At 39.5% G+C, this 26,133-nt stretch overlaps 1 protein-coding gene across 1 annotated transcript in view; it reads right to left on the bottom strand.

Moving 5' to 3' along the window:
* Positions 1-336: 336 nt before the first annotated feature.
* prkcea (protein kinase C, epsilon a) overlaps positions 337-26,133 on the bottom strand; it is a 152,450-nt gene continuing 126,653 nt past the window's right edge. The window contains exons 12-15 of the mRNA XM_022670334.2: positions 21,448-21,586; positions 17,582-17,770; positions 6,447-6,593; positions 337-2,936 (exon numbers count right to left, since the gene is read on the bottom strand). Coding sequence (XP_022526055.2) covers positions 2,790-2,936; positions 6,447-6,593; positions 17,582-17,770; positions 21,448-21,586 — 622 coding nt within the window. The 3' untranslated portion in view covers positions 337-2,789. The remainder of the gene's footprint in view (positions 2,937-6,446; positions 6,594-17,581; positions 17,771-21,447; positions 21,587-26,133) is intronic.

Below are 26,133 nucleotides of genomic sequence, written 5' to 3'. Positions count from 1 at the left end.
GTGGAAGCTGCAGGTGCTTGAGCTGGAGCCGGCTGTAGAGCTCGGGCAGCGGGTGCTGCTGGAGCTGGTTGCAGAGCTGGGGCAGCGGCGGGTGCAGCTTGGGCAGGCTCGGAGGGTTCCAACCCGAGGAAAGGCGCTGGGAGCGGAATATCTCCTCGGATTTGCTCGGCGAGGAGCCGGAGAAATTCAAGGTCCGCCTTCCGAGTAGCATGCCACTGTGCTACGTCCATATTTAGGTTGAGTCTTATGTCACGAATGAGGAATGGAGGGATGGACGTAAGTGCACAATATAGTTTATTTAAACAAACTAGATTATAAAAACAGAAAACAAAACACGGGTAACGCAATAACTCAAAAAAAACAAGACAAGGATATAAAATCTAACTAAGACAAAGACTAGAAAAACTGAGGAAACATGAAACTCTAAATATAACTCTAAACATAAAATAACCTGAGAACACAAAGATTACAACCTGAACAAACTTGGAACACTTACATACAGAGGACAAGGATACAAAGATACAACGGATACAAAGATACTAAGGATACAAAGATACTAAGGATACAAAGATACTAAGGATACAAAGATACTAAGGATACAAAGATACTAAGGATACAAAAGACTCAACACTGAACGCTCAAACAGAGGGGCTTAAATAACTGAGGAGAGTGAGGAACACCTGGGCTTGGATAACGAGGGGGCAGGGTTACAAACAAGACACAGGTGAGAACACTAATGGTTAGGGCGGGACTAGGGCGGGGCTAGGGCGGAAACAGGTACAAAAACACAACACAAGCACATGGCAGGGAACACATGACAGGTAAACAGAGGGGCAGGAGCACAATAGACCAGGAGAGGGAGACACAACGAGACAGACACGGGCTAAACTGTGACATTATATATATATATATATATATATATATATATATATACAGTGGCAAGCGATGATGAGTATGAATGTGAGCACTTAAATTTAGAAATAAAAATAAATAAATAAATAAATAAAAAGACAACTATAGCTAGCTAACTGTTTGCCTGCTATTGTGTTCTATACCCGGCAATCCAGGGTGTGGAAATGGGACTGAGGGAACGGCAGTGGGCAGATTTGTAGGCTAAACCCCACACAGATTACCATGACGTACCACACTTTTGAAACAAGGACATACTGGCTAAAGCTTTGCTGACAAAACAAAGAATTCCTACTTTTTGGTCCTTTAAAAGTTAAAAGTAATGTTTAATAATGTCTATCATTTAACAATTTTTTTTGTTTTTTTTTATTGTCGCAAGTACTGTTATTTGTGAGCTTTATTGTTAAACGTAACCAAATAAAACATTGAAAATTTCAAAAATTAAGATTTTTAAAAAATATTTAATTTAAATAATTAATGGCACGTGCACCCACTCATGCAGACGCATGCATATGGACACTGTGCCAATAAGTCAACACCTTATATCAACACAACCCCAATGAATACAGCAGGCCGTCGGCCTTTACTGACCTCCATACTAACACTGTGAATATGGGAATATACTGTAATTTACTATAAACCTTTTTTTTTACGTTAAAAAATTGCTCCCAAAAAGTTCCAACGAACACACACGAAAAAAAGGCATTGGACTGCACAGCACAATACATTGGTTTCATTGTCAGTTATGCAGGGCACGCTCTTCTTCCTCTTCTTCTTCTTTGACATCATCTTCATTATCTTCTTCATCATCCTCGTCATTATAATCAGTGTTTCGTCCTGATTCTGGTGATACGGCAGTACAATCATTGGTTTCCTCAGGTTTTGGTTTAAGAGTGCAAAACCCGCCCCCTCGTTAGGACACGCTGGCTCTAGAGCAGTCTGTAAAAACCCTGAACTGGGAATACTGGTGCGGCTGGATAGGCTTTAGTATGGAAAGAGCTGAAGTGAAAGAAGGCGAGAGGAGGAAGCGTCTGGAGAAGAACAAAAGAACAGAAGAACAAAAGAAAGGAAAATAAAAGAAGAAGGAGGAGGAGTAGGAAAGAAGTAGTAGCTTCAGATGCACACCGTGACCTTGTGTCTTGACTGCGGCCACTTAGCCTTAGCCATATAGCCATAGCCTTAACAAAGACCAAGCCTTAGTCTTGGCCTAAGCCATATTCTTAGCTTTAGCCATAAAGATATAAATTTAACAAAAGGCCTAGCCTTAGCCTTGGCCTAATCCATAGCCATAGCCTTAGCCATAAAGCCATATCCTTAACAAAAGACATAGCCTTAGCCTTGGCCTTAGTCATGGCCTTAGCCATAAAGCCATGGCCTTAGCCTTGGCCTAAGCCACAGTCATATAGCTATAGCCTAAACAAAAGACCTAGCCTTAGCCTTTGCCTAGGCCATAGCCTTAGCCATACTCATATAGCCGTAGCAACATAGCAAAAGACCTAGCCTTTGTCTTTTTTCATATAGCCTAAGGCCACAGCCGCAAAAAAACCCAAGCCTTAGCCTTGACCTAAGCCCTAGCCTTAGCCATATAGCCTTAGCAAAGGCCTAGCATTTTTCTTAGCCATATAGCCTTAGCCACAGCCTTAAAAAAGACCTAGCCTTAGCCTTGGCCTAAGCCATATCCTTAGACACAGTCATATAGCCTTAGCCATATCTTTAGCCTCAGTTTTAGCCTACCCTGTCACCAGCACTTCTGCCCATTCACATTTCTCACCAGACGTACGTATATGTTTTTGTGTGTGTGCAAGTGTGTGTGAGTGTAAGGGTGTACATGTATGTGTATGAGTGTGTATCAGTGTGGAATGGTTCCACGCTGCTAAATTTCAGGCCAATGTCTCTTCTCCAAAGTATGAGAAGCCTTTGAACTCCTCCTGGTTGATCTGTTTAATGATGGCGTCGTCCACAGGAGTGAGGACGGGGTCTTCCCGTGTGAAATCCTGATCAAAATTATTCACATCCCTCTTGGTTTTCTGCAGAGAGAAAGAGAAAGAGACAGAGGGAGGTTATTGTACGTTTATTTGTGTGTATATGCTATTCTTTTCATATACCTGAATGGGGTAATGTGTATTAGTGTGTCTTTGCTATCGTAACGATGGGAAAAGTACACCTCACGTGGCTCGAAACACGCAAAAGACATGTTCTAATACTCTTATTGTAGATGTAAAAGTTGTGTTTGTTAACGTTGTAAATTTGGCACTCCTGTGTTGCCATAGCCTTAACAAAAAATAGTCTTAGCCTTGCCCTAGGCCATAGCCTTAATAATAATAAAAACCTAGCCTTAGGCTTGGCCTAAGCCATAGGCGTAGCCATAGTCATATAGCCATAGCCTTAACAAAGGACCTAGCCTTAACCTTGACCTAAGCCATAGGCATATCCATTGCCATATAGCCATAGCCTTAACAAAAGACCTAGCCTTAGTCTTGGCCTTAGCCTTAAACGAAGACCTAGCCTTAGTTTAGCCATAGCCATAGAGACTTAGCAAAAGACCTAGCCTTTGTCTTAGCCATACAACATTAGCCTTACCCATAGCCTTAAAAAGACCTGGCCTGAACATCTAGATAGCAATGAACATCAATTCAGTCAGTGGCACATCTGTGTTTCCATAGCCAAGATAGCAACACTCCAGACAATATTGTGTAAGATTGCAATTATAAAGTATAAAAAACAGATACTACAGGACTACAATCTATAATTACAGAACTACAAAGTGCTTCAATATGAGCAATGAAGCTGATAAGACAGAGGATCAGTGTAATCACATTTAGTGGCTTGACCGTGTATAACCAATAGAGAAAATGTGTCACAACCGTTAATTTCCCATGGATCGGCCATGCTTCAAAAATCACTTTCACAGAGAGCAGTAAATAAGATTTTGGGAAGTCACCAAAAAGCTCAGGGTAATACCTACAGACCTACAGGCCTCTCTAGCATTGAGTAATGTCAATGTTTAGTCATATAATGAGTCCAAATAAACAGTGAACAAAACAGTGTGCATGACAGGATATTAAAGAGGAAGCCCTCCCTTTTCAAAATGAACATTAATGCTGCCCATCTGAAGTGAAATTAAAACCACATGCATAAGCCGGCGGCAGAAATAGTTCATTTCAGCATGAAAGCCTCACCATATCTGTTAAGCATGGGGGTGGATGTATCGTTGTTAAGGGTTTCTGGATGGCTTGCCATGATTAAAGGAACGGTATTTTCAGGATTGGAATAGCACATTTTACAATAGAATTTCGTGCCAAAGTCAGAGCTCACCTGGCTCTTAAAGGGAATGGCAAGTGACACACGGATTGAAACCTATGATTAATTAAGAGAATTAGTACATGCCTTTTGCATGTTTCAAGCTTTGTATGGCGTGCTTTTTGCACCCTTCATGATAGCAAAGACACGCCCTAAATCCAGCTGCATAATGTGCAAGTAACCGGTAACCTATAGATCACTAAAATACAGGGGTTGGACAGTGAAACTGAAACAGCTGGTTTTAGACCACAATAATTTATTGTGGTGACGGACAGTTCTGGTGGAAACAGGAGAGTTGAGGTGCACATTGAATTCTGCCGTGACTTGAGCAGCCGTGGTTTTATGTTTTTTGGATACAGCTTCCTCTTACAGCGTCCACAGTTAATCCTGTTGGATGTGGTTGGTCCTTCTTGGTGGTATGCTGACATTACCCTGGATACCGTGGCTCTTGATGCATCACAAAGACTTCCTGTCTTGGTCACAGATGCTCCAGCAAGACGTGCACCAACAATTTGTCCTCTTTTAAACTCTGGTATGTCACCCATAATGTTGTGTGCATTGCAATATTGTGCTCTTACCCTGCTAATTGAACCTTCACACTCTGCTCTTACTGGTGCAATAATGTGTAATTAATGAAGATTGAACACCAGGCTGCTCCAATTTAGTCATGAAACCTCCCACACTAAAATGACAGGTGTTTCAGTTTCATTGATCAACCCCTGTAGGGCCCATGGTTTATAGTCTCAAGACTATAAGGTTTCGTTTGATATTTTTTGATGACACAGAAATATTTAAAAATGTAAAAATGTTAGTTTCAATTTCAATCTTAAAGAGCATCTCTACTGATTTCTCTTTCTGACTCACTTCTCTCTGTTTGTTTTTTTGCTTTCTGTATTTCACTATGGCAGCGGTGTGGTGTGAACCAGTGTGGTGTGACAGAAGGTCAGGTGAAGGTCAGTCAGAACGAGGCACGAGGGTAAGCAGTGGCAATACTTTCTCTTCACCTTCCGGTGACCTTACTTCTTACCACACTCGCGCTTAGAGACGAACTCTCTCGCTCACACAAACACAGGCCCTCAGACACACTCACATCCTCCTCGAGCATGGGAAAGCAGAAGCTCAGCGATGTCGTTGTGGCATCTGACTTTCAGTCTAGACCGCAGCAGCGAGCAGTGAGGTGTGCATCAGTTAAAGTAGGCAGTCTCTAATTAGGTGGCGTGAGGGATTTCCTGTGTTCGGCTCCATAATGCATATATTTAGCACACACATGTATTTATATAATAAATGTATGGCCTTACACAACCATAACCCACTGTCATTAAAACAAAAAAGTTCTAATTTGGTCAAATCTGTCAAAAAAAATCCTCTAATAGTCTTTAATAGGCTTGTCTACGAGCTTTTTGCTTAGGGTCATTGTCCTGCTGCATGACCCACATTCTCTTAAACAGATGTCCTGTCATTTACCTTTAGAATTATCTAATATAATTCCAAATTCATTGTCAATTCCATCAATAAAGGCAAGCAGTCCTCTGGCACTGATGCAGAAAAAAACAAGCCCAATCCATGATGCTACCACCACCATGTTTTACAGAAAGGATAAGAGTCTTAAGTTAGAATGCAGTATTTTATATTTTGGTCTAATCCATTAACAAATATTCTTCTAATAGCCTCAAATAGGCTTGTCTATGGGATGTCCTGTCATTTACCTATAGAATGATCTGATATAATTCCGAATTCATTGTAAATTCCACCAATAAAGGCAAGCAGTCCTCTGGCTCTCATGCATCAAAAACAAGCCAAATCCATGATACTACCACCACCATGTTTCACAGATGGCAAAATATTCTTAAAATGGAATGCAGTGTTTTCCGTTCTCCAAACATAACATAATTTGGTCTAACCTATCAACAAAAAATCTTCTAATAGTCCCAAATAGGCTTATCCTTATTATTATTACTATTTTTTTTTCTTTAATTGAAACAGGCTCCACCCACTTACACCTGATTGTCATTCAATTGATAAAAAATTTTCACCTTCAAACTAACTGCTTATCCCTGAGCTTTACATACTTTTTTTACTCACAAATATGTAATATTGGATAATTTCCTTTAATACGTGAATGACGAAGTATAATATTTTTGTCTCATTTCATTAACTAAGTTCTTTTTATCTACTTTTAGGATTTACATGTAAATCTGATGATGTTTTATGTCATATTTATATAGAAGTAGACTCACGATGCGTGGTTTGAATGGAGGTTTTATCTTCCTCTGCTCCAGGAGAACCCAGTCTATCTCTCTGAAGAAGGGATGAACTTTGATGGCCTCCTCCAGGCCCTGAGACACCATACATCCCAGCCGTTTATTCGGACTCTTCGTCATGAACTGGAGAAAAAGATAAGGAGAGAAGATAAGAGATTAATACAAATTCATTTATAGCACAGAAAAGGAAATTAAGTCAAGTTAAATGACAAGGAAACATTGGTGAACTCTGGTGATCTCAAGTTGAGTTAACTCAAGTAAAGTTATGTTGAGTTAATGGCACTTACTGTATTTTTTGCACTATAAGGTGCACCAGATTATAGGTTCACATAAAGTGCACTGGATTAAAAGGCTCAATTATGTGACACTAGTAAGGAACAGGGGTGCGCCATGTTTTATTTCTAATTCAGCAGGTCTTGCTGCTGGATGGTGAGACATGTAAAGCTAAGCTAAGTTAAATAAACAAAACTGTAATTCTTCAATAAAAACATTTTATTTTAAAGTCAAACAAGCACTGGATGTTAATCTACACAGATTTCTCTCTTGAAAGTTGTTTATTTGGGTGAGTGAAGCGTTTTAGTTAATTTACAGTAAGCTTAGATTTCCAAATTTCCACTAAGGCTGGGTGAATTAGCATTATCATTAGCATTAGCAGCTAGCCATGCGATTAGAGCTAGTAAAAGCTGCCCGACAGCACCACCCTGAGGAACCCTGAGTGTTCCTTTACGCCAGGGCAATATTAGCTATCGGTTTGTCCCACTTAGCTATTTTTAACGCAGTAAACACACAGAATACAGTGTGATACACTCGCCTCTAAATGGTGAAAGAGCTAGCACTTAGCGCAGTTATTGGCTAATGCTAATGCTGCCCCAGAAGTGCTAGCCGGAGTGAGCAGCAGGCTACAGGCCGATAATACTCACCTCTAAATGGCGAAAGAGCTAGTGTTTCGCGCAGTTAGTGGCTAATGCTAATGCTTCTCCAGCACTGTTAGCCAGGGTGAGCAGCAGGCTACAGGCTGAAAATATTCACCTCTGCACAGAGAAAGAGCTAGCTTTTAGCACGGTTAGTGGCTAATGCTAATACTGTTCCAGTCTCTGTGCTAAAGAGAAACTAAACTGAAACTCCTGTATAACTCTGTACTTCAGAGAAATGGCTTTACTTCTCCTTAATACCTGACTAGTAAAATTCACAGTTAATTTTTGGGGAAATTAAAGCATTTTAAGTGCACCTTATAGTGTGAAAAATACAGTATTTCTTTTACAGTGTATCTACTGTTTACACAACCATAATACACCTTTATTAAAACAAAAGAAATACTATTTTAGTCTAATCTTTCAACAAAAAATCTTCTAATAGCCTATAATAGGCTTGTCTATGCAATTTGTAGCAAACTTCAGATGAGCAACAATGTTCTTTATGGACACCACTATTATCCAGTGTTCTCCTGATAATGAACTCATGGACTTCAACATGGGCCTTCGGTTGCTTAGAAGTTACTCTTAGAAGTTATTTATACAGAACTATAGATTTTTCAATTCTAAAGGGCTCACAAAAAAAAAAAAAACAAGTGCTCACTATTTACCAGATATCAATGGGAACTCACGTTTCACATATGTGCTGACTGTCTTTGTGACTCAACTAAAACTAACACTCAACTGACTCAAGAGTCGACTCAAGGCTTTATACTCAGGATTTGCATGAATTTCAACTAGAGAGAAAGAAAAAAAAACATGAAGAAACCAGATTCATTTCAGATCGCCAACCTTTAAAGCAGAAAGTGCATAAAACCTTTCATTTCCGCCTTTATACGCATGAGTTATCTCTTCAGTTTTGGTATGATTGTGCATATTCATAACTGTGAGGCTGTTTTCCCACAGTAAGCATTTTAGATCTCTGCTTTGCTCAGCGTCAGGCTGAGGCTCAGGGCGACTCTTCTATTAAAGGAACAGTTTGACGAAAACAGTTTTGTCCCCTTTGCCCCAACTGTAGTCAATCAGCCAACAAGCTGCCAACAAGCTGCACAGCCAATCCATCACACACTCGCCCTTAACTGTGTCGAATTGTTAAGAAATATAATATGGACTTGCTTAATTGGCTTCTGACAGTCAACAACATAGTGCTACCCAATGGACGTTTCAGAAGAATGTTATTTAAATAACAGTGATCCAGACTATGAAGAAACACATAATGAATCATGTAGTAACTTAAAAGGATTAAAAAAACCAAAATACTCTGTGAAGAAACATTTAGATCAGGGGTGTCCAAACTACGGCCCGCGGGCTATTTGCGGCCCGTTTCCTTTTTGGAGCGGCCCGCGAGGTATTTTAGAAATAGAATGAAAGTTGGCCCGCTGTTAAGCAGGTTTTTATAATGTGAGATTCAAAGTTTGAACCCTAGGTGTCAGAAACGGGCCAAAGAGTCTAAAACTGGAGAGAGTGCGCATTTCTAGTGCAAAAAAATGGGCCAAAGAGTCTAAAATCGGAGAGGGTGCGCATTTCTAGCACAGACAAATGGGCCAAAGAGTCTAAAAGCGGAGAGAGTGCGCATTTCTAGCGCAAAAAACGGGCCAAAGAGTCTAAAAGCGGAGAGGGTGCGGGTTTCTAGCGCAGAAAAACGGAACAAAGAGTCTAAAAGCGGAGAGAGTGCGCTTTTCTAGCGCAAAAAAACGGGCCAAAGAGTCTAAAAGCGGAGAGGGTGCGGATTTCTAGCGCAGAAAAACAGGCCAAAGAGTCTAAAAGCGGAGAGAGTGCACATTTCTAGCGCAGAAAAAAGGGTCAAAGAGTCTAAAAGCAGAGAGAGTGCACATTTCTAGCGAAAAAAACAGGCCAAAGAGTCTAAAAGCAGAGAGGGTGCACATTTCTAGCGAAAAAAACAGGCCAAAGAGTCTAAAAGCAGAGAGGGTGCACATTTCTAGCGAAAAAAACAGGCCAAAGAGTCTAAAAGCAGAGAGAGTGCACATTTCTAGCGAAAAAAACAGGCCAAAGAGTCTAAAAGCAGAGAGGGTGCACATTTCTAGCGCAGAAAAACGGGCCAAAGAGTCTAAAAGCGGAGAGAGTGCGCGTTTCTAGTGCAGTAAAAGGGGGCAAAAGAGTCTAAAAGTTGCCGTAAGAGACATCCTGAAATTAAACATCAATTTGAAAAATCGTAGTTTACACAACACTGTCACAGATAGATAAAGATAGTAAGTCAAGTAAAATGGTGTGTAAATGAAAGTCATAAGGAAAATGTATTATTTAAAGTGGTATATTTCATTATTTGTTTTATTAGAGAGTTATTACAGAGTCGTGACTTCAAATATATTTTTCCTTCTGGCCCCCAACAAAAAAAGTTTGGACACCCCTGATTTATATGCTCTTATCTGTTCAAGAAATGCATCTAAAAATACAGAACAATTTTAGAAAAATGTTCTTCTAGGAAAATTGTGAGTACTTTAAACATCCAACCATCTACAGCTCATAATATCTTCAAATGATTAAGAAAATCCCTGTATTTTAGGTACAAGGCTCAATATACTGGTGATCTTCAGGCCCTCAGGTGGTGGTACTGCATTAAAACATTAAAAGCTGTACTGATTCACCATGCTGTAATCCACAAATAATTAAACTGTAAAATATGTTTAACAAAATGGGGTTTAGCAGGCTCTGAGTGAAGTGGTCCAGCGGGCAAAGTGCTGCCACTATGATTGGGAGAACGCTGGTTCGAATCCCAGTCATGCAGCTTGCCTTCAGCTGCCGGAGCCCTGAGAGAGCTCTGACAATTGCTCTTTGTCTCTCAGGGTGGGTAGAGACAGTAGATGGAGCTCTTACCCCTCATCACTCCTAGGGTGAAGTTGATCAGCACAAGGCTGCGTCTGTGAGCTGATGTATCAGAACCGAGTCGCTGCGCTTTCCTCCGAGTCTTATGGCTATGAGGCGGAGTCACGAAGGAGGCATGTGCTAGTCTTCACCCTCCTAGTGTTGGGGCATTACTAGTGATAGGGGGAGTCATAATGAGTGGGTTGGGTAATTGATCTAGTAAATTAAAATTAAATTGATTTATTTAAAAAATAATGCGGTTTAGCACATTTGCTGCAGATGATTACACTTAAGGCTGACTAAGACTTAGACTTAAGGCCATCTGTCCATAAACTGAAGCTCAAGCAAGAGGTGGGCCATGCAACATAACAACAACCCAAAACATTTCAGTAAAAATTCACCAAGAATTGTTTAAAAAAAAAAAAAAAACAGGGCTTAGTCCTAAATCCTATGTAAGTTGTATGATAAAATGCTGAAATTTGAAATGAACTGGTCATGCAAAAGGTTAACCAAGGTTATTTAAGCCAAAGGAAGAAATAGCAGTTTCTTATAGGTAGGAAAATAATTCAACAGAATCTTGTAAAACCGAAACCAATATTATCTTGTCACTTTTAATTCTGCTTCTCCCCATTAGTGTTCATGTTCTGTCCCTTTAAAATATACTACCACATGTGTAGGTACACATCTAGGCTTCCACATGGAAGCAACATTAACTAAGTGAAGAAAAAAATATAATTCAAAGTAAAAGTAATGAAGGTCAATCAATCCGAAAAACATAAAAAAAAAATCTGAAATTATAGACTATTATAAACATTATGAAACTGGCTCTCATCAGGATCGCCTCAGGTTTTCACCTCAGTCCCCTCCAAAAGTACTGGAACAGTGATGTCAATCCATTTATTTCTACTGTAGACTGAAAACATTTGGGTTTGATATCAAACGATTGATATGAGACAAAAGATCAACATTTCAGGTTTTAATTCTGGATCTGATCTGATACTGCAGCACCTTCTGTCTGAACCCACCTATATTTCTTATAAACAAAAGTATTGGAATATGAGACTGTCAGGTGTGTTAGATTTTAGGGTTGATTAAGGGTTAAGGTTAGGGTTAGGTGTAGGGTTAGATTTTATGGTTGATTAAGGGTTAAGGTTAGGGTTTAAAGAGCCATTGCTCACATATTGTTTATAGTCAGTACAACCGTATGGAATATCCCGAAGAAGAAAGTCGTCACTGGTGTACTACATAACAGATTAACTCAGAAATCTACAGAAAGGTTTTGTCTGTGAATTTAAAGTAAAGGTTTGGGATTGGGAGATCCTTCATCATTTAGATTAGATAATATAATGATCCAAATCAGAGAAGAAGAATGCAGAAGGTTAGTGATTATTCAGTGGGTCACAGACATGATGCAGCTACTGCAAGCGAAGGATTCGCAACTAAATAGGAAATCGGTAACACTTTACTTGGATGGTCCATTTGATGGCCTCTTTGATGCTCAACTGACTTTCAACTAACATTTAACTACATGTCTATTAAATGCAAATGAACTAAAAGGAGAAAGTAAATGAATCTCTATTGAATATAACCCTACATTCAACTCTAATCCAAACGCTTATCTTAATATTTTATTGGGTTTAGGGTTAAATTTTAAGTTTAGGTTAAGTTTAGGGTAAGGGTTAGGTGTAGTGTTAGATTTTATGGTAGATTAAGGGTTAAGGTTAGGCTTAGGTGTAGTGTTTGATTTTATGGTAGATTAAGGGTTAAGGTTAGGGTTAGGTGTAGGGTTAGATTTTATGGTTGATTAAGGGGTAAGGTTAGGGTTAGGTGTAGGGTTAGATTTTATGGTTGATTAAGGGTTAAGGTTAGGGTTAGGTATACGGTTAGATTTTAGTGTTGATTAAGGGTTAAGGTTAGGGTTAGGTGTAGGGTTAGATTTTATGGTTGATTAAGGGTTAAGGTTAGGGTTAGGTGTAGGGTTAGATTTTAGTGTTGATTAAGGGTTAAGCTTAGGGTTAGGTGTAGGGTTAGATTTTAGGGTTGATTAAGGGTTAAGGTTAGGGTTAGGTGTAGGGTTAGATTTTAGGGTTGATTAAGGGTTAAGGTTAGGGTTAGGTGTAGGTTTAGATTTTAGGGTTGATTAAGGGTTAAGGTTAGGGTTAGATTTTATGGTTGATTAAGGGTTAAGGTTAGGGTTAGGTGTAGGGTTAGATTTTAGGGTTGATTAAGGGTTAAGGTTAGGGTTAGGTGTAGGGTTAGATTTTATGGTTGATTAAGGGTTAAGGTTAGGGTTAGGTGTAGGGTTAGATTTTATGGTTGATTAAGGGTTAAGGTTAGGGTTAGGTGTAGGGTTAGATTTTATGGTTGATTAAGGGTTAAGGTTAGGTGTAGGGTTAGATTTTAGGGTTGATTAAGGGTTAAGGTTAGGGTTAGGTGTAGGGTTAGATTTTATGGTTGATTAAGGGTTAAGGTTAGGGTTAGATTTTATGGTTGATTAAGGGTTAAGGTTAGGGTTAGGTGTAGGGTTAGATTTTAGGGTTGATTAAGGGTTAAGGTTAGGGTTAGGTGTAGGGTTAGATTTTATGGTTGATTAAGGGTTAAGGTTAGGGTTAGGTGTAGGGTTAGATTTTATGGTTGATTAAGGGTTAAGGTTAGGGTTAGGTGTAGGGTTAGATTTTATGGTTGATTAAGGGTTAAGGTTAGGTGTAGGGTTAGATTTTAGGGTTGATTAAGGGTTAAGGTTAGGGTTAGGTGTAGGGTTAGATTTTATGGTTGATTAAGGGTTAAGGTTAGGGTTAGATTTTAGGGTTGATTAAGGGTTAAGGTTAGGGTTAGGTGTAGGGTTAGATTTTATGGTTGATTAAGGGTTAAGGTTAGGGTTAGGTGTAGGGTTAGATTTTATGGTTGATTAAGGGTTAAGGTTAGGGTTAGGTGTAGGGTTTGATTTTATGGTTGATTAAGGGTTAAGGTTAGGGTTAAGTGTAGGGTTAGATTTTAGGATTGATTAAGAGTTAAGGTTAGGGTTAGGTGTAGGGTTTGATTTTATGGTTGATTAAGGGTTAAGGTTAGGGTTAGGTGTAGTGTTAGATTTTAGGGTTGATTAAGGGTTAAAGGGATAGTTCGGGATTTTTGACTTGAATCTGTATGGCATCAACATGACCAGTTTCGTGCATTCTCACTGACTTACCCCCGACCATGTCCGGTGAGCGGAGTTCTTGTCCAGTATTGTCCGAGCCGAAAGTAGTCCGGCATGTTTGCTGGGGTCACGAAACGAAAGTGTTTTTCTTCCCAAAACAGTACGAGTGCAAAAGAGTGATTTATTTGCATAACAAAAAACGGTGTCTGCAAAAGTCACGCCTCATTATCACTGGGGCACTACTTTCATTTTGGATCAGTGCGCGCGATTGCGCAACCTGGCAGCTAGCCTACGGTTTCGATTTCACTGTTTACTGTTCGGGAACATGTCGGACTACGAGAGCGACGAGGAATATATTGATTTCCGCTCAGAGCCAAGGGGGGTATCTTTATGAGCCTGAGTATACTGAGGAGGAACTTGCCCAAATCGAATTGGATCGTGCAGAAAGAGAGAGGGTGGACAGAGAAATGATTGAGACCGAAGCTGGAGCTGCTGCTGCTGCTGCTGCGATACCAAGGGTGGCCGACAAATCCTGGTGCACTTGTTTGAAGTGCGAACTAATGCCGACAGAGGTGGAATGTTACTGCTGCCACGAGTGGGATTTAGTTATGCCCGAGATACAGAACCTGTCAATTGATGAGGACGTCGGCGGGCCAGCTGCTGCCTGCATCACAAACAACAGCGGGCATGGAGAAACATAGTCATCCTCGCTGAAGTGCGCACCGCAAACACGAAGCTTCTTCATTTTCACCACTTTGGTGTCCACATGGAAGCCCATTGCAAGTATCCAAAGTTGCCTGAGAGCAATGTCAGTCACGGGGATACGATGGAAACTGTGCGGAGAATCAGCCACATCTTTGTTGCTACAGCCTGGATAATCACAAGTCCGCACCATTTTAACACACACACATACAAATGTATAAATCTGTGTTCAAGAAGCTTATAAAAGCCGATAAACTTCTCTCTAAAGCTTGCTCTTTGCGTTGCTGGTTGAAGCTGAGCGCAGCCAATGATCTGAAAGACTAGTGCGCTGCTCGCAGTTAGAATGACATGCGCACTGATCCAAAATGAAAGTAGTGCCCCAGTGATAATGAGGCGTGACTTTTGCAGACACCGTTTTTTGTTATGCAAATAAATCACTCTTTTGCACTCGTACTGTTTTGGGAAGAAAAACGCTTTCGTTTCGTGACCCCAGCAAACATGCCGGACTACTTTCAGCTCGGACAATACTGGACAAGAACTCCGCTCACCGGACATGGTCGGGGGTAAGTCAGTGAGAATGCACGACACTGGTCATGTTGATGCCATACAGATTCATGTCAAAAATCCCGAACTATCCCTTTAAGGTTAGGGTTAGGTGTAGGGTTAGATTTTAGGGTTGATTAAGGGTTAAGGTTAGGGTTAGGTGTAGGGTTTGATTTTATGGTTGATTAAGGGTTAAGGTTAGGGTTAGGTGTAGGGTTAGGTTTTTTTTTTAATCATTAAATTTAATGGACATTCAATTCAGTGTTAGTTGAATGTCAGTTGAGCGTCAACAAGGCCATAAAATGGACCATCCAAGTAAAGTGTTACCATGAAATCTTATTCACTTAAATTTTCATTTTCATTTTAATCCAATACTTTTGTTTCTTAAGAAAAATGGGTGGGTTCAGACAGAAGGTGCTACAGTATTTTCTGATCATTTGTATCAGATTCAGATGTACAGTAAATAACTGGAAATAAAAAAACTGAAAGGTTGATCTATTGTTTCATATTAATCTTTTAAAGTCAAATCCAAGTGTTTTTTTTTTTTCAGTCTACAGCAGAAATAAAGGGATCAGCTTCACTGTTCCAAAACTTTGTATGGATTTTAAAGGGTTAATGTGGAAAATCCCAGTGTTTACAGAAACTAGGGTTAATGTCTCTAATTCATTTAATGAGAAGTACCTAAGTTAATTTAGCATTAGAATTAAATGCAGCTTTAAGTAACTCATGATGTGCTCCTGCTGCACTAAGGCAATCTTAGATACGCTGCAGGTCAGACGGGATCTATGAATGTATGTCAGTGTCAGTGTGTGTGTGTGTGTGTGTGTGTGTGTGTTTGTGAACACAAATGCAGGAACCCGCTGCTGTGGAAGGGAGGGAGGGGCACTGGCGAGGAGGAATGGGTGGAGGGGGAAGAAGGGAACTAGGTGAAAGGGTAAAGGAGGAGTGGAGGAGTCGGAGGAGCTGGAGAGAGACAGATCCTGGGATAGAACATCCCCGTCCAAGATCATTTTTGATTACCACTTCAAAATAAGACTACCTTTATAAAGGGGTTATGAATGGTTTATAAATGAGAGTATTAATGTTTGATTAATTAGACTACAAATACTTTAAAACTCATTAATAAGCAGTTATAAATAAATAAATAAATAAATAAATAACAACACTAAGTTAAAGAAATGGCAAAGTAGTGATTCCACACTCATTTCTACTGTCAATATTTGCAATATTAATATATTTCAAATATGTATTTTTATTTATAAAATGTATTTAAATCATGAAAGTATCCCAGAGCAATTTAAAAATGACTTCATTACAAACGCAATTTAGATCTTCATTTTCCTAAATTTCTCTCTTGCAGAGATACATTTTCAATAAGATATAAAGGGGACAAAACTGTGAAATGATTTTAACCGTTTGACAAAAGAATATTATTATATCTGTAAAACATTATAAACAATGTTTAAAAGATCATTTGATTAATGTTTTGTGATCACTATTTTTTTTTTTTTTATATAGTTATATAGTTGGAATGTGATATTCTTTTGTTATGTTCGTTATAATATATATATATATTTTTTATATATATTATTAAGGTAGAGGCCCATGTTAGGTTTTTGCCTTTACCTGCACTGTATTTTATAGCTATTTGCAGTATATGTATGTTGTTTTTTTTGTTTTTTTTTACAAATACAGACCTTAGATCTTTCTAAATACTGATCTTACTTTGCGTTTTCCATAAATCAGCATTAAACTTGTCATATTAATATATTTGTAAGTATGTTTAATTATTTACTATAAATTAAATTACTCAGTTGAATTAAATGACTAAGCAAACAACAGATCACTGTTGCCTCTTTTTAATTGATGTGTTGTAACTGCTTATCAATGGTTATAAGGTAGAGCTTAGATTGTCTGCCCGAACCCCACCTGACCGAGATTTCCCACCACATTCCTCGGGCTGGGTCGGGTCGGGCTCCAGAAAATAGTCTGAGATGTAGGCATCTGTTGTGTCTAAAGCTCTGGTGTGATAATCACAACGTTGCTAAGTAACCAATTATTATTGTTAATGAAAACGAACCAATTTAATAACTAATTTGTTTATAATCGCTGTCTATTTGTGCCGATTCTGTCCGCGGAGCGGGAGTCGGATTCAGCAGTGAGTCAGGTTCGGCACAACAGCAGCAGCGCGGCGGCACCTCGCGGTCCGCGGTGTTAGTTGTAAGCACACTAGTCGCAAAATACGACAGAAAACACTGAGGGAGCTGCAGAATTCTGTATGGGAGTAGAATATGAGCACGAGGAGTTAAAAGAGAAACAGGAGATACAGTGTGTGAGAACCTTTACCTGTGAGTAGCTCATACACCAGAACACGCAAATCTCTCTCTCTCTCTCTCTGTATCTCTCTGTTTCTCTCTCTCTCTCTCTCTCTCTCTCTCTCTCTCTCGCACGTGAACGCCTCCGCGTTTGACTTGCAGCATTGTGTGTAGCTGTTTTTTTTTTATCATTTTAATTAAATAATAGTTCTATGCTTCTATGTCACAGTGTTAATTAACATAATTCTCATTCAAACAGCCCAAAAACAGACAGTTTATGGGTCGGGCTCGGGCTCATAATAACAGTTTATGGGTCGGGTCGGGCTCGGGCTCGGGCTCATAATAACAGTTTATGGTTCGGGTTGGGTCGGTCTCGGGCAGAACGTTCACAGGCTTGGGCTGGGTCGGGTCGGATTTTTTGGGCCCGATCTAACCTCTATTATAAGGCATTTACAACCTAGTCAATAATACTTAATAATCTAATGTATAAACCATTTATAAACCGTTTATTAGGGTAGTCTTATTTTAAAGTGGTACCCATTTTCGTGTGTGTGTGTGTGTGTGTGTGTGTGTGTGTGTGTGTGTGTGTGTGTGTGTGTGAGTGTGTGTGAGGTCACTCACTGCTTTGAGGATGCTGACGGCCTCCTTGCTGAGCCAGACCGGGTACAGCACGTCGTCATGCAGGATAGACTCAAACAGATCGTCCTCGTTATCCGCCTCAAACGGGGGCTGACCCGCCATCATCTCGTACATCAGGACCCCCAGCGCCCACCAGTCCACCGACGGCCCGTACTCAAGCTCCTGCAGGATCTGTGGAACAGATTAGCAGTGTTAGCATCGTTCATTTACAACCACAACTCAGAAAAAAAAAATCATTAAATTTTTATTTATTGAATCACACAGTAACTCAAAAGTGTCAAACAAACCAACATACTCTGTGAAGCATTTAGATGCTCTTATCTGGGAAGCTGTTAACTCATGGTTTCTGAGGCTGGTAACTCTGAACTTATCCTGTACAACAGAGATAACTCTTGCTCTTCCTTTTCTGAGGCAGTCTTGATGAGTGCCAGTTTTATCACAATGCATAATCTGGATTAGAACATTACTCAAATAGAGCTATTCACTGTATGCCTGTAACTCTACCCCTTCACTACTAACAACTGATGCTCTCAAACACATTATTAAAAGTCAAGAAATTAAAGTAATTAACTCTTGATGAGTTCAGCACAGCTGTTAACTGAAAGCCTGAAATCCAGGTGACTCTACCTCATAAAACTGACTGAGAAAATCCAGCCAAGTTGTGTAAAACTGATCATCTAAGCAGGAGGAGCTCGTTTTAAAAAAATCTAAATTCTAAAACATTTTTAGATGTTGTTTGGACTGATAACAGTCTGGATGGTCCTTTTCATAGTCTTTGATTATTATTTTGTTCACTTACACTTGCTCATTTATAAATTAAATGCCAAAAATGTAGCGAGCAATTACATCCAACAAACCTATCAAACCACTTCTTTTTAAGAATGAATTTATAAGAAATTGCATGTATGGTTATTTCGGAGCACTGATATTGAGTATCTTGGAGAATATATTAGATCTGTGATGAGGTTTCATATTTTTCTATTGCTCTTTTCATCATAATAGAACGATAAGCTTCTGATTTTTTTCTTATAGCAGCAACTTTCATTTTCTTTTTCAAGCTAAATTCTAGAGAAACCTAATGTGTGAAACTATTACAGCTATTTGGACGAGGTGTTAAATATGCTGTAACACATTTACATTCAGCGGTATCACAGCTACTGCTGCACATGTGCTGGACTGCATCACCACAGCAGAGTGACTAATACTGGAAGAGGCCGGTTCAGTCCCATTTCACTCCTTAGCCCTTTAAAATAAGCCCTACGCACTTAAGATCGGCCTGATTCCTGTTGGAAAAATGTGTAGGCTGAAATTTTAAGGCAACAGTGCTTCCAAACAGAACTTTTTAGAAAACACACACAAGATAGCGGCAGAAGTGATAAAAGAAACCCACAAATGTAGTATTTTCTTTGTTATATAGGTGATCTAAACACCTTCACACAGCCTGTAACTGTTTTAGAGTTTTTTTTTCCTTTTTGTTTATTTATTATTATTTTTTTTATTTATCTAATTTTATATTTTAGCCCTTTTATTTTATTTATTTTATTACTTTTTATTTCATTTATTACGTCCTTTTACTATTTTAATTTTTTTAAACTATTTTAACTATTAATATTGCATCTTACTTTAAGTTAGTTCCAATGTATTATTGGCCATTTTCTTTATAGCAAGCATAGAAAGTCTCTTGTAGTACACACAAAACAGACAAAAACGCATTGTTAATCATCAAATTCATGAATTAAGTATATTAATTATTTTAATTTTATCCAAAAATCGTCAGTGCTCCTTTTAATTCGGTGCTCCTTATGTATGAATTCTACCGGTCAGGTATTAAGAAGCAGTAAAGCCACTCTGCTGAAGTACAGAGTTATAAGGGTGAGTTTTCAGGGAAGTTTCTCCAGCACTAAGGCTAGGTGCAGCAGCATTAGCATTAGCTGCTAACCACAGCCCTAGCTCTTTCGCCGTTCAGAGGTGAGTATATTGGACAGTAGTCTGCAGTGTGTTTACCGTGTTAAAACAAGCTACAAGCTATATTGCCCTGATTTACTGGAACACTCAGGGTTCCTCAGTGTAGCGCTATAGGGCAGCATTTACTAGCGCTAAGTGCTGCTAACCACGGTTAGAGCTGAAATATTGGAAATCTAAGCTTACTGTAAAATAGGAAAGTGCTTCACTCACCCAAAAAAACATTTTTAGGAGAGAAATCTGTTTAGCTTATTGTGTGATGTCTTTGTTCCTTACTAGTGTCGCTTAAAATGCACATTATATTTCGGTGCACCTTATGTATGTGTTCTACTAGTCAGGTATTAAGGAGCAGTAAAGCCACTGTGCTGAAATACAGGGTTATAAAGATGAGTTTTAGTGAAGTTTCTCCAGCACTAAGGCTGGAGCAGCAGCATTAACATTAGCATTAGCTGCTAACCACAGCGCTAGCTCTTTCACGGTCCAGAGGTGAGTATACCGGATTGTAGTCTGAAGTGTGTTTACCGTGTTAAAACAAGCTACATGGAACAAAGCGCTAGCTGATAGCGCCCTGGCTAACTGGAACACTCAGGGTTCCTCAGTGTAGCGCTATAGGGCAGCATTTACTAGTGCTAAGCGCTGCTAACCATGGTTAGCGCTGAAAATATTAGAAATCTAAGCTTACTGTAAAATAGAGAAGTGCTTTACTCACCCAAATAAACATTTTTCAGGAGAGAAATCTGTGTAGATTATTGTGCGATGCCCTTGTTCCTTACTACTGTCGCTTAAAATGCACATTATATTTCGGCGCACCTTATGTATAAATTGTACCAGTCAGGTATTATATTAAGGATCAGTAAAGCCACTCTGTTGAAGTACAGTGTTAAAAGGGTGAGTTTTTTATTGGAGTTTTTCCAGCACTAAGGCTGGAGCAGCAGCATTAGCATTAGCATTAGCTGCTAACCACAGCGCTAGCTCTTTCGCGGTTCAGAGGTGAGTATACCGGATTGTAGTCTGAAGTGTGTTTACCGTGTTAAAACAAGCTACATGGGACAAACCACTAGCTGATAGCGCCCTGGCTAACTGGAACACTCAGGTTTTCTCAGTGTAGCGCTGTAGGGCAGCATTTACTAGCGCTAAGTGCTGCTAACCACAGCTAGCACTGAAAATATTGGAAACCTAAGCTTACTGTAAAATAGGGAAGTGCTTCACTCACCCAAAAAAACATTTTTAGGAGAGAAATCTGTGTAGCTTATTGTGTGATGTCCTTGTTCCTTACTAGTGTCGCTTAAAATGCACATTATATTTCGGTGCACCTTATGTATGTGTTCTACTAGTCAGGTATTAAGGAGCAGTAAAGCCACTGTGCTGAAATACAGGGTTATAAAGATGAGTTTTAGTGAAGTTTCTCCAGCACTAAGGCTGGAGCAGCAGCATTAGCATTAGCATTAGCTGCTAACCACAGCGCTAGCTCTTTCACGGTTCAGAGGTGAGAATACCGGATTGTAGTCTGTAGTGTGTTTACTGTGTTAAAACAAGCTACATGGAACAAACCGCTAGCTGATAGCACCCTGGCTTACTGGAACACTCAGGGTTCCTCAGTGTAGCGCTATCGGGCGGCATTCACTAGCGCTAAGCGCTGCTAACCACGGTTAGCGCTGAAAATATTAGAAATCTAAGCTTACTGTAAAATAGGGAAGTTCTTTACTCACCCAAATAAACATTTTTCAGGGGAGAAATCTGTGTAGATTATTGTGCCATGCCTTTGTTCCTAACTAGTGTACTACTAATGTATTAAAATAGACCAGAAAATAGTTAAATATGTTTATTGATAGTGAGAAATAAGTCAGGGCCATGTTAAATGGTGCTTATATGGGTTGTCGCTGTACCTCAGGAGCAATGTAGTCCGGTGTGCCGCAGAAGGTGGTGGTGGTGACGCCGTTCAGGATGCCTTCTTTACACATGCCGAAGTCCGCCAGCTTACAGTGACCCTCGGCGTCCAGCAGGATGTTGTCGAGCTTCAGGTCCCTGTCAGAAACGCAGGTAAGAGAAAAAAAATGGAGGAGTGATGAACTTGTACCTCAGCTATGTAAGTCATTAACACCGAGGTCAGCTGCTGATGTAAGGAGGACGGTGGGCCGAGCGCTGCCCCCCGCGGCGCGTCCGCCACCACGACCCGGCATCAATCAACCAGCAGGCACAGCTCTGCTCATCTCAGGGTGGATGCCTGAAGGGTCAGGTCACCGGGATCAGTGAGAGAACCCCCCGGGGTTAGAACCCCTTCTGCACGTAGCACAGCTGAGTGAGAGGAACCGTTCTAGAGCTTTAGGAGATCACCTGAAGGACAATGTCACGACGGAGCTCTCGCTAACTGCGCTAACTGCGCTAACCCTCATTATTACACGGTTAGTTCTGGTATGGCTGGCTTGTTTCCTTAGGCTGAGGGCAGAGCCGCCTTATTAGCTGAACTCACTGAACGAACGTGACTGTTAGACTGCCTTAACTTGCAAAAACTCTTTTTTTATATTGGCAATTTTATTTTAAATATCACCTTACATTACATTTTCACTACTGTCCTTTAGACACTTTCTCAGATGTGCATTTATTACTATACTAGTGCATCCCAAAAAAAATGTATTCCAGTAAATCTGTTCAAAATGTGAAACTCAAACTATATATATATATATATATATATATATATATATATATATATATATATATAGATGTATTACACACAGATTAATCTATTTTAGGTGTTTACTTCTTTTATGATTATGGCTTACGGCTAATAAAAACCCAAAAATCAGTGCCTCAGAAAAAGTCTAATATTATATAAGATAAGATAATACGAGATACGATAAGATAATCCTTTATTAATCCCACAATGGGGAAATGTACAATATTAAAAAAAAATACAGGAAATATATAAAGATACTTAAAAATGTATATATATATATATATATATATATATATATATATATATATATATATATATATATATATATATATATATATATATAGTAAAGGAAAAAATAAATACATCTAGTGCATCTAAGATAAAGACAGAGGAGATAAGATTATTATGGTAGGGTGTGACCAGTATTACTGCACAAAGAGTAACAATGAATAAATATCAAATAAATAGTAGATGAAAAAGTGAGAAAAATATTGCATGTTAAACCAAGTCATGCTGGAAAATGAAATCCACATCTTCATAAACGTTGTCAGCAGATGACATGTCTCTCTAAACCATCACTGATTGGTGGAAACTTCACACTAGACCTCAAGCAGTTTGTACTCTGTGTGTCTCTCCACTCTTCCTCCAGACTCTGATCCCTTGATTTCTAAATGAAATGTAAAATGTACTGATGATCAGTGATGGTTTGGAGAGACATGTCATCTGCTGGTGTTGATCCACTGTGTTTTATTATCAAGTCTAAAGTCAGTGCAGTTTTGTTTTCCCACAGAATCTTACAGCACTTCATGCTTCCCTCTGCTACTGACAACTTTTATGGAGATGCAGATTTCATTTTCCAGCAGGACTTGGCACACTGCCCACAGTACTGCCAAAAGTACCAATTGTTCTTATATAATATTCAAATTTTCTGAGACACTGATTTTTGGGTTTGCATTGTCTGTAAGCCATAATCATCAACAATAAAAGAAATAAACACTTAAAATAGATCACTGTGTAGAACATCTATATCAGGGGTGTCTAATTTTTTTTTGTTGGGGGCCAGAAGGAGAAATATATTTGAAGTCACGGGCCACAGACTCTGTAATAACACAAATAATGAAATATACCACTTTAAATAATACTTTTTTCCTGATTACTTTCATTTACTTTCATTTCATTTACTTGACTTACTATCTTTATCTATCTGTGACAGTGTTGTGTAAACTAAGATTTTTCAGATTGATGTTTAATTTCATGATGTCTCTTAATATTAAACTCCTTAATTACGCCAAAGTTTAGACTCATTTGCCCTTTTTGCTAGAACTGCGCACTCTCTCCGCTTTTAGACTCTTTGGCCCGTTTTTCTGTGCTAGAAATGCGCACCCTCTCCACTTTAAGACTCTTTGGCTCGTTTTTCTGCGCTAGAAACATGCACCCTCTCCGCTTTTAGACTCTTTGGCCCATTTTTCTGTGCTAGAACTGCGCACTCTCCCGCTTTTAGGCTCTTTGGTCCGTTTTTTGCTCTAGAAATGCGCACCCTCTCCGCTTTTAGACTCTTTGGCCCATTTTTTGCGCTAGAAATGTGCACTCTCTCTCTGCTTTTAGACTCTTTGGCCCGTTTTTCTGCGCTAGTAATGCGCACCCTCTCCACTTTTAGACTCTTTGGTCCGTTTTTTGCGCTACAAATGCGCACTCTCTCTCTGCTTTTAGACTCTTTGGCCCGTTTTTCTGCGCTAGAAATGCGCACCCTCTCTCTGCTTTTAGACTCTTTGGCCCGTTTTTCTGCGCTAGAAATGCGCACCCTCTCCGCTTTTAGACTCTTTGGTCCGTTTTTTGCGCTACAAATGCGCACTCTCTCTCTGCTTTTAGACTCTTTGGCCCGTTTTTCTGCGCTAGAAATGCGCACCCTCTCCGCTTTTAGACTCTTTGGCCCGTTTTTCTGCGCTAGAAATGTGCACCCTCTCTGCTTTTAGACTCTTTGGCCCGTTTTTTGCGCTAGAAATGCGCACCCTCTCTGCTTTTAGACTCTTTGGCCTGTTTCTGACACCTAGCGTTCAAACTTTGAATCTCACATTATAAAAACCTGCTTAACAGCGGGCCAACTTTCATTCTATTTCTAAAATAATGTAGTTTGGACACCCCTGATCTATATAATATATGAGTTTCACATTTTGAACTGACTCTGTTTTGTACTTTCAGGTATAAAAATGCCCTAAAAGTTCCTCAAACTCCCAAAGGGATTTTCCTTTTCTTAAACAGCTTAAAAAAAATGATTCCTATCATCTCCGTCGTCTGAAACATATGGAGCCTTCAATCAAAGAGCTGAACACAAAGCTGCACTCATGCTCAGCTACAGTCGGGTGGAAGCTGAGGAGGCCCCTGCCTGTATGCTATGGAGCAATATGGATTCATACGAGCGGTGGAGTGTGTAAACAAGACGTACAGTAAAGCAGCATGAAGAGAGAGAGCCCAGCGCAGTGCCCCCAGCAGACCATTACCCAACAGACCATTACCCAACAGACCACCCAGAGCGCCCGCTTTCATCTGAGCCTCCCATCTCTGCTGCCTTTTCTCCCCGGCCTGGCTGCCATTCCACCCCCAATCCTGCTTTTCTGCCTCCAGCTCGCCTCCCCCCTCGAGGTGGGCCCCCGGGGCCACGTCCACACCCACTCACAAACACACACATACACATACACACACATTTACTAAGAGTGTTTTTCTTTTAAAAGTATGAAATTCAAGTTAAGGCTTGTGATTTGACTCGTTGACAGAGGTTTCTGTATGGCGTATAGGATTGTACTGAAAATATGGGCGAGATTCATAAACCTCAACAGAAACTGGCACCGTTCCAGAGTGTTAAATAGTTAAATACTGTTACAAAAGTTAAATACTGAAGGAACACATAAGGAATCATGTAGTGAACTTAAAAAAAGTGTTAAAAAAATCCAACACTGGCAAAAAACTTAATATATGTAATTTAAGACATACAGCTCTGAATAAAAGTAAGAGATCACTTCAGTTTCTGAATCAGTTTCTCTGATTTCGCTATTTACAGGTTTATGTTTGAGTAAAATGAACATAGTTGTTTTATTCTATAAACTACAGACAACATTTCTCCCAAATTCCAAATAAAAATATTGTCATTTAGAGCATTTATTTGCTGAAAATGAGAAATGGCTGAAATAACAAAAAAAAGATGCAGAGCTTTCAGACCTCAAATAATGCAAAGAAAACAAGTTCATATTCATAAAGAGTTTTAAGAGTTCAGAAATTAATATTTGGTGGAATAACCCTGGTTTTAATCACAGTTTTTATGCATCTTGCCAAGTTCTCCTCCACCAGTCTTACACACTGCTTTTGGATAACTTTATGCCTTTACTCCTGGTGCACAAATTCAAGCAGTTCAGCTTGGTTTGATGGCATGCTTGTTTGATTACCCATCTTCCTCTTGATTTTATATTCCAAAGGTTTTTAATTTGGAAAAAAATAAAGAAACTCATCATTTTTAAGTGCTCTCTTCTTTTTTTTGACACAAAGTAACCGCATGGCCTCCATCCACATGGTTGGGCATGTGCTTGTAAACGTGAGCATGTGTTGAAAGCTGTGCACCTCAGTCCAGCACAGTTTTGCAGCACAGATATTTCCAGTTACAGCTGAATTCAGACTTTTAATCCCAGAGAAACAAACGCTCTTATTTACCTTTTAAAAAGCCGTTTAAATGCCTGATTAAATGACTGATTACTGTTGTTTTGCTGTTTTCCTCAGGTTTTGAGTTGAGCTCGGCACTGACTCAGCTCTTGATTGGTCCGGACGTGAGACAGCACGTGATAAGGGGCGGGGCTGGAGACGTCATGGGCCCTGCATGGTTTAATATCGCAATATATATCGTTGAAAAAAA

This window comes from Astyanax mexicanus, chromosome 15, assembly GCF_023375975.1.
Source record: "Astyanax mexicanus isolate ESR-SI-001 chromosome 15, AstMex3_surface, whole genome shotgun sequence".
Lineage (NCBI taxonomy): Eukaryota > Metazoa > Chordata > Actinopteri > Characiformes > Acestrorhamphidae > Astyanax > Astyanax mexicanus.
Note: the sequence above shows the minus strand (reverse complement) of the source record. Positions and strands in the feature narration are given on the sequence as shown.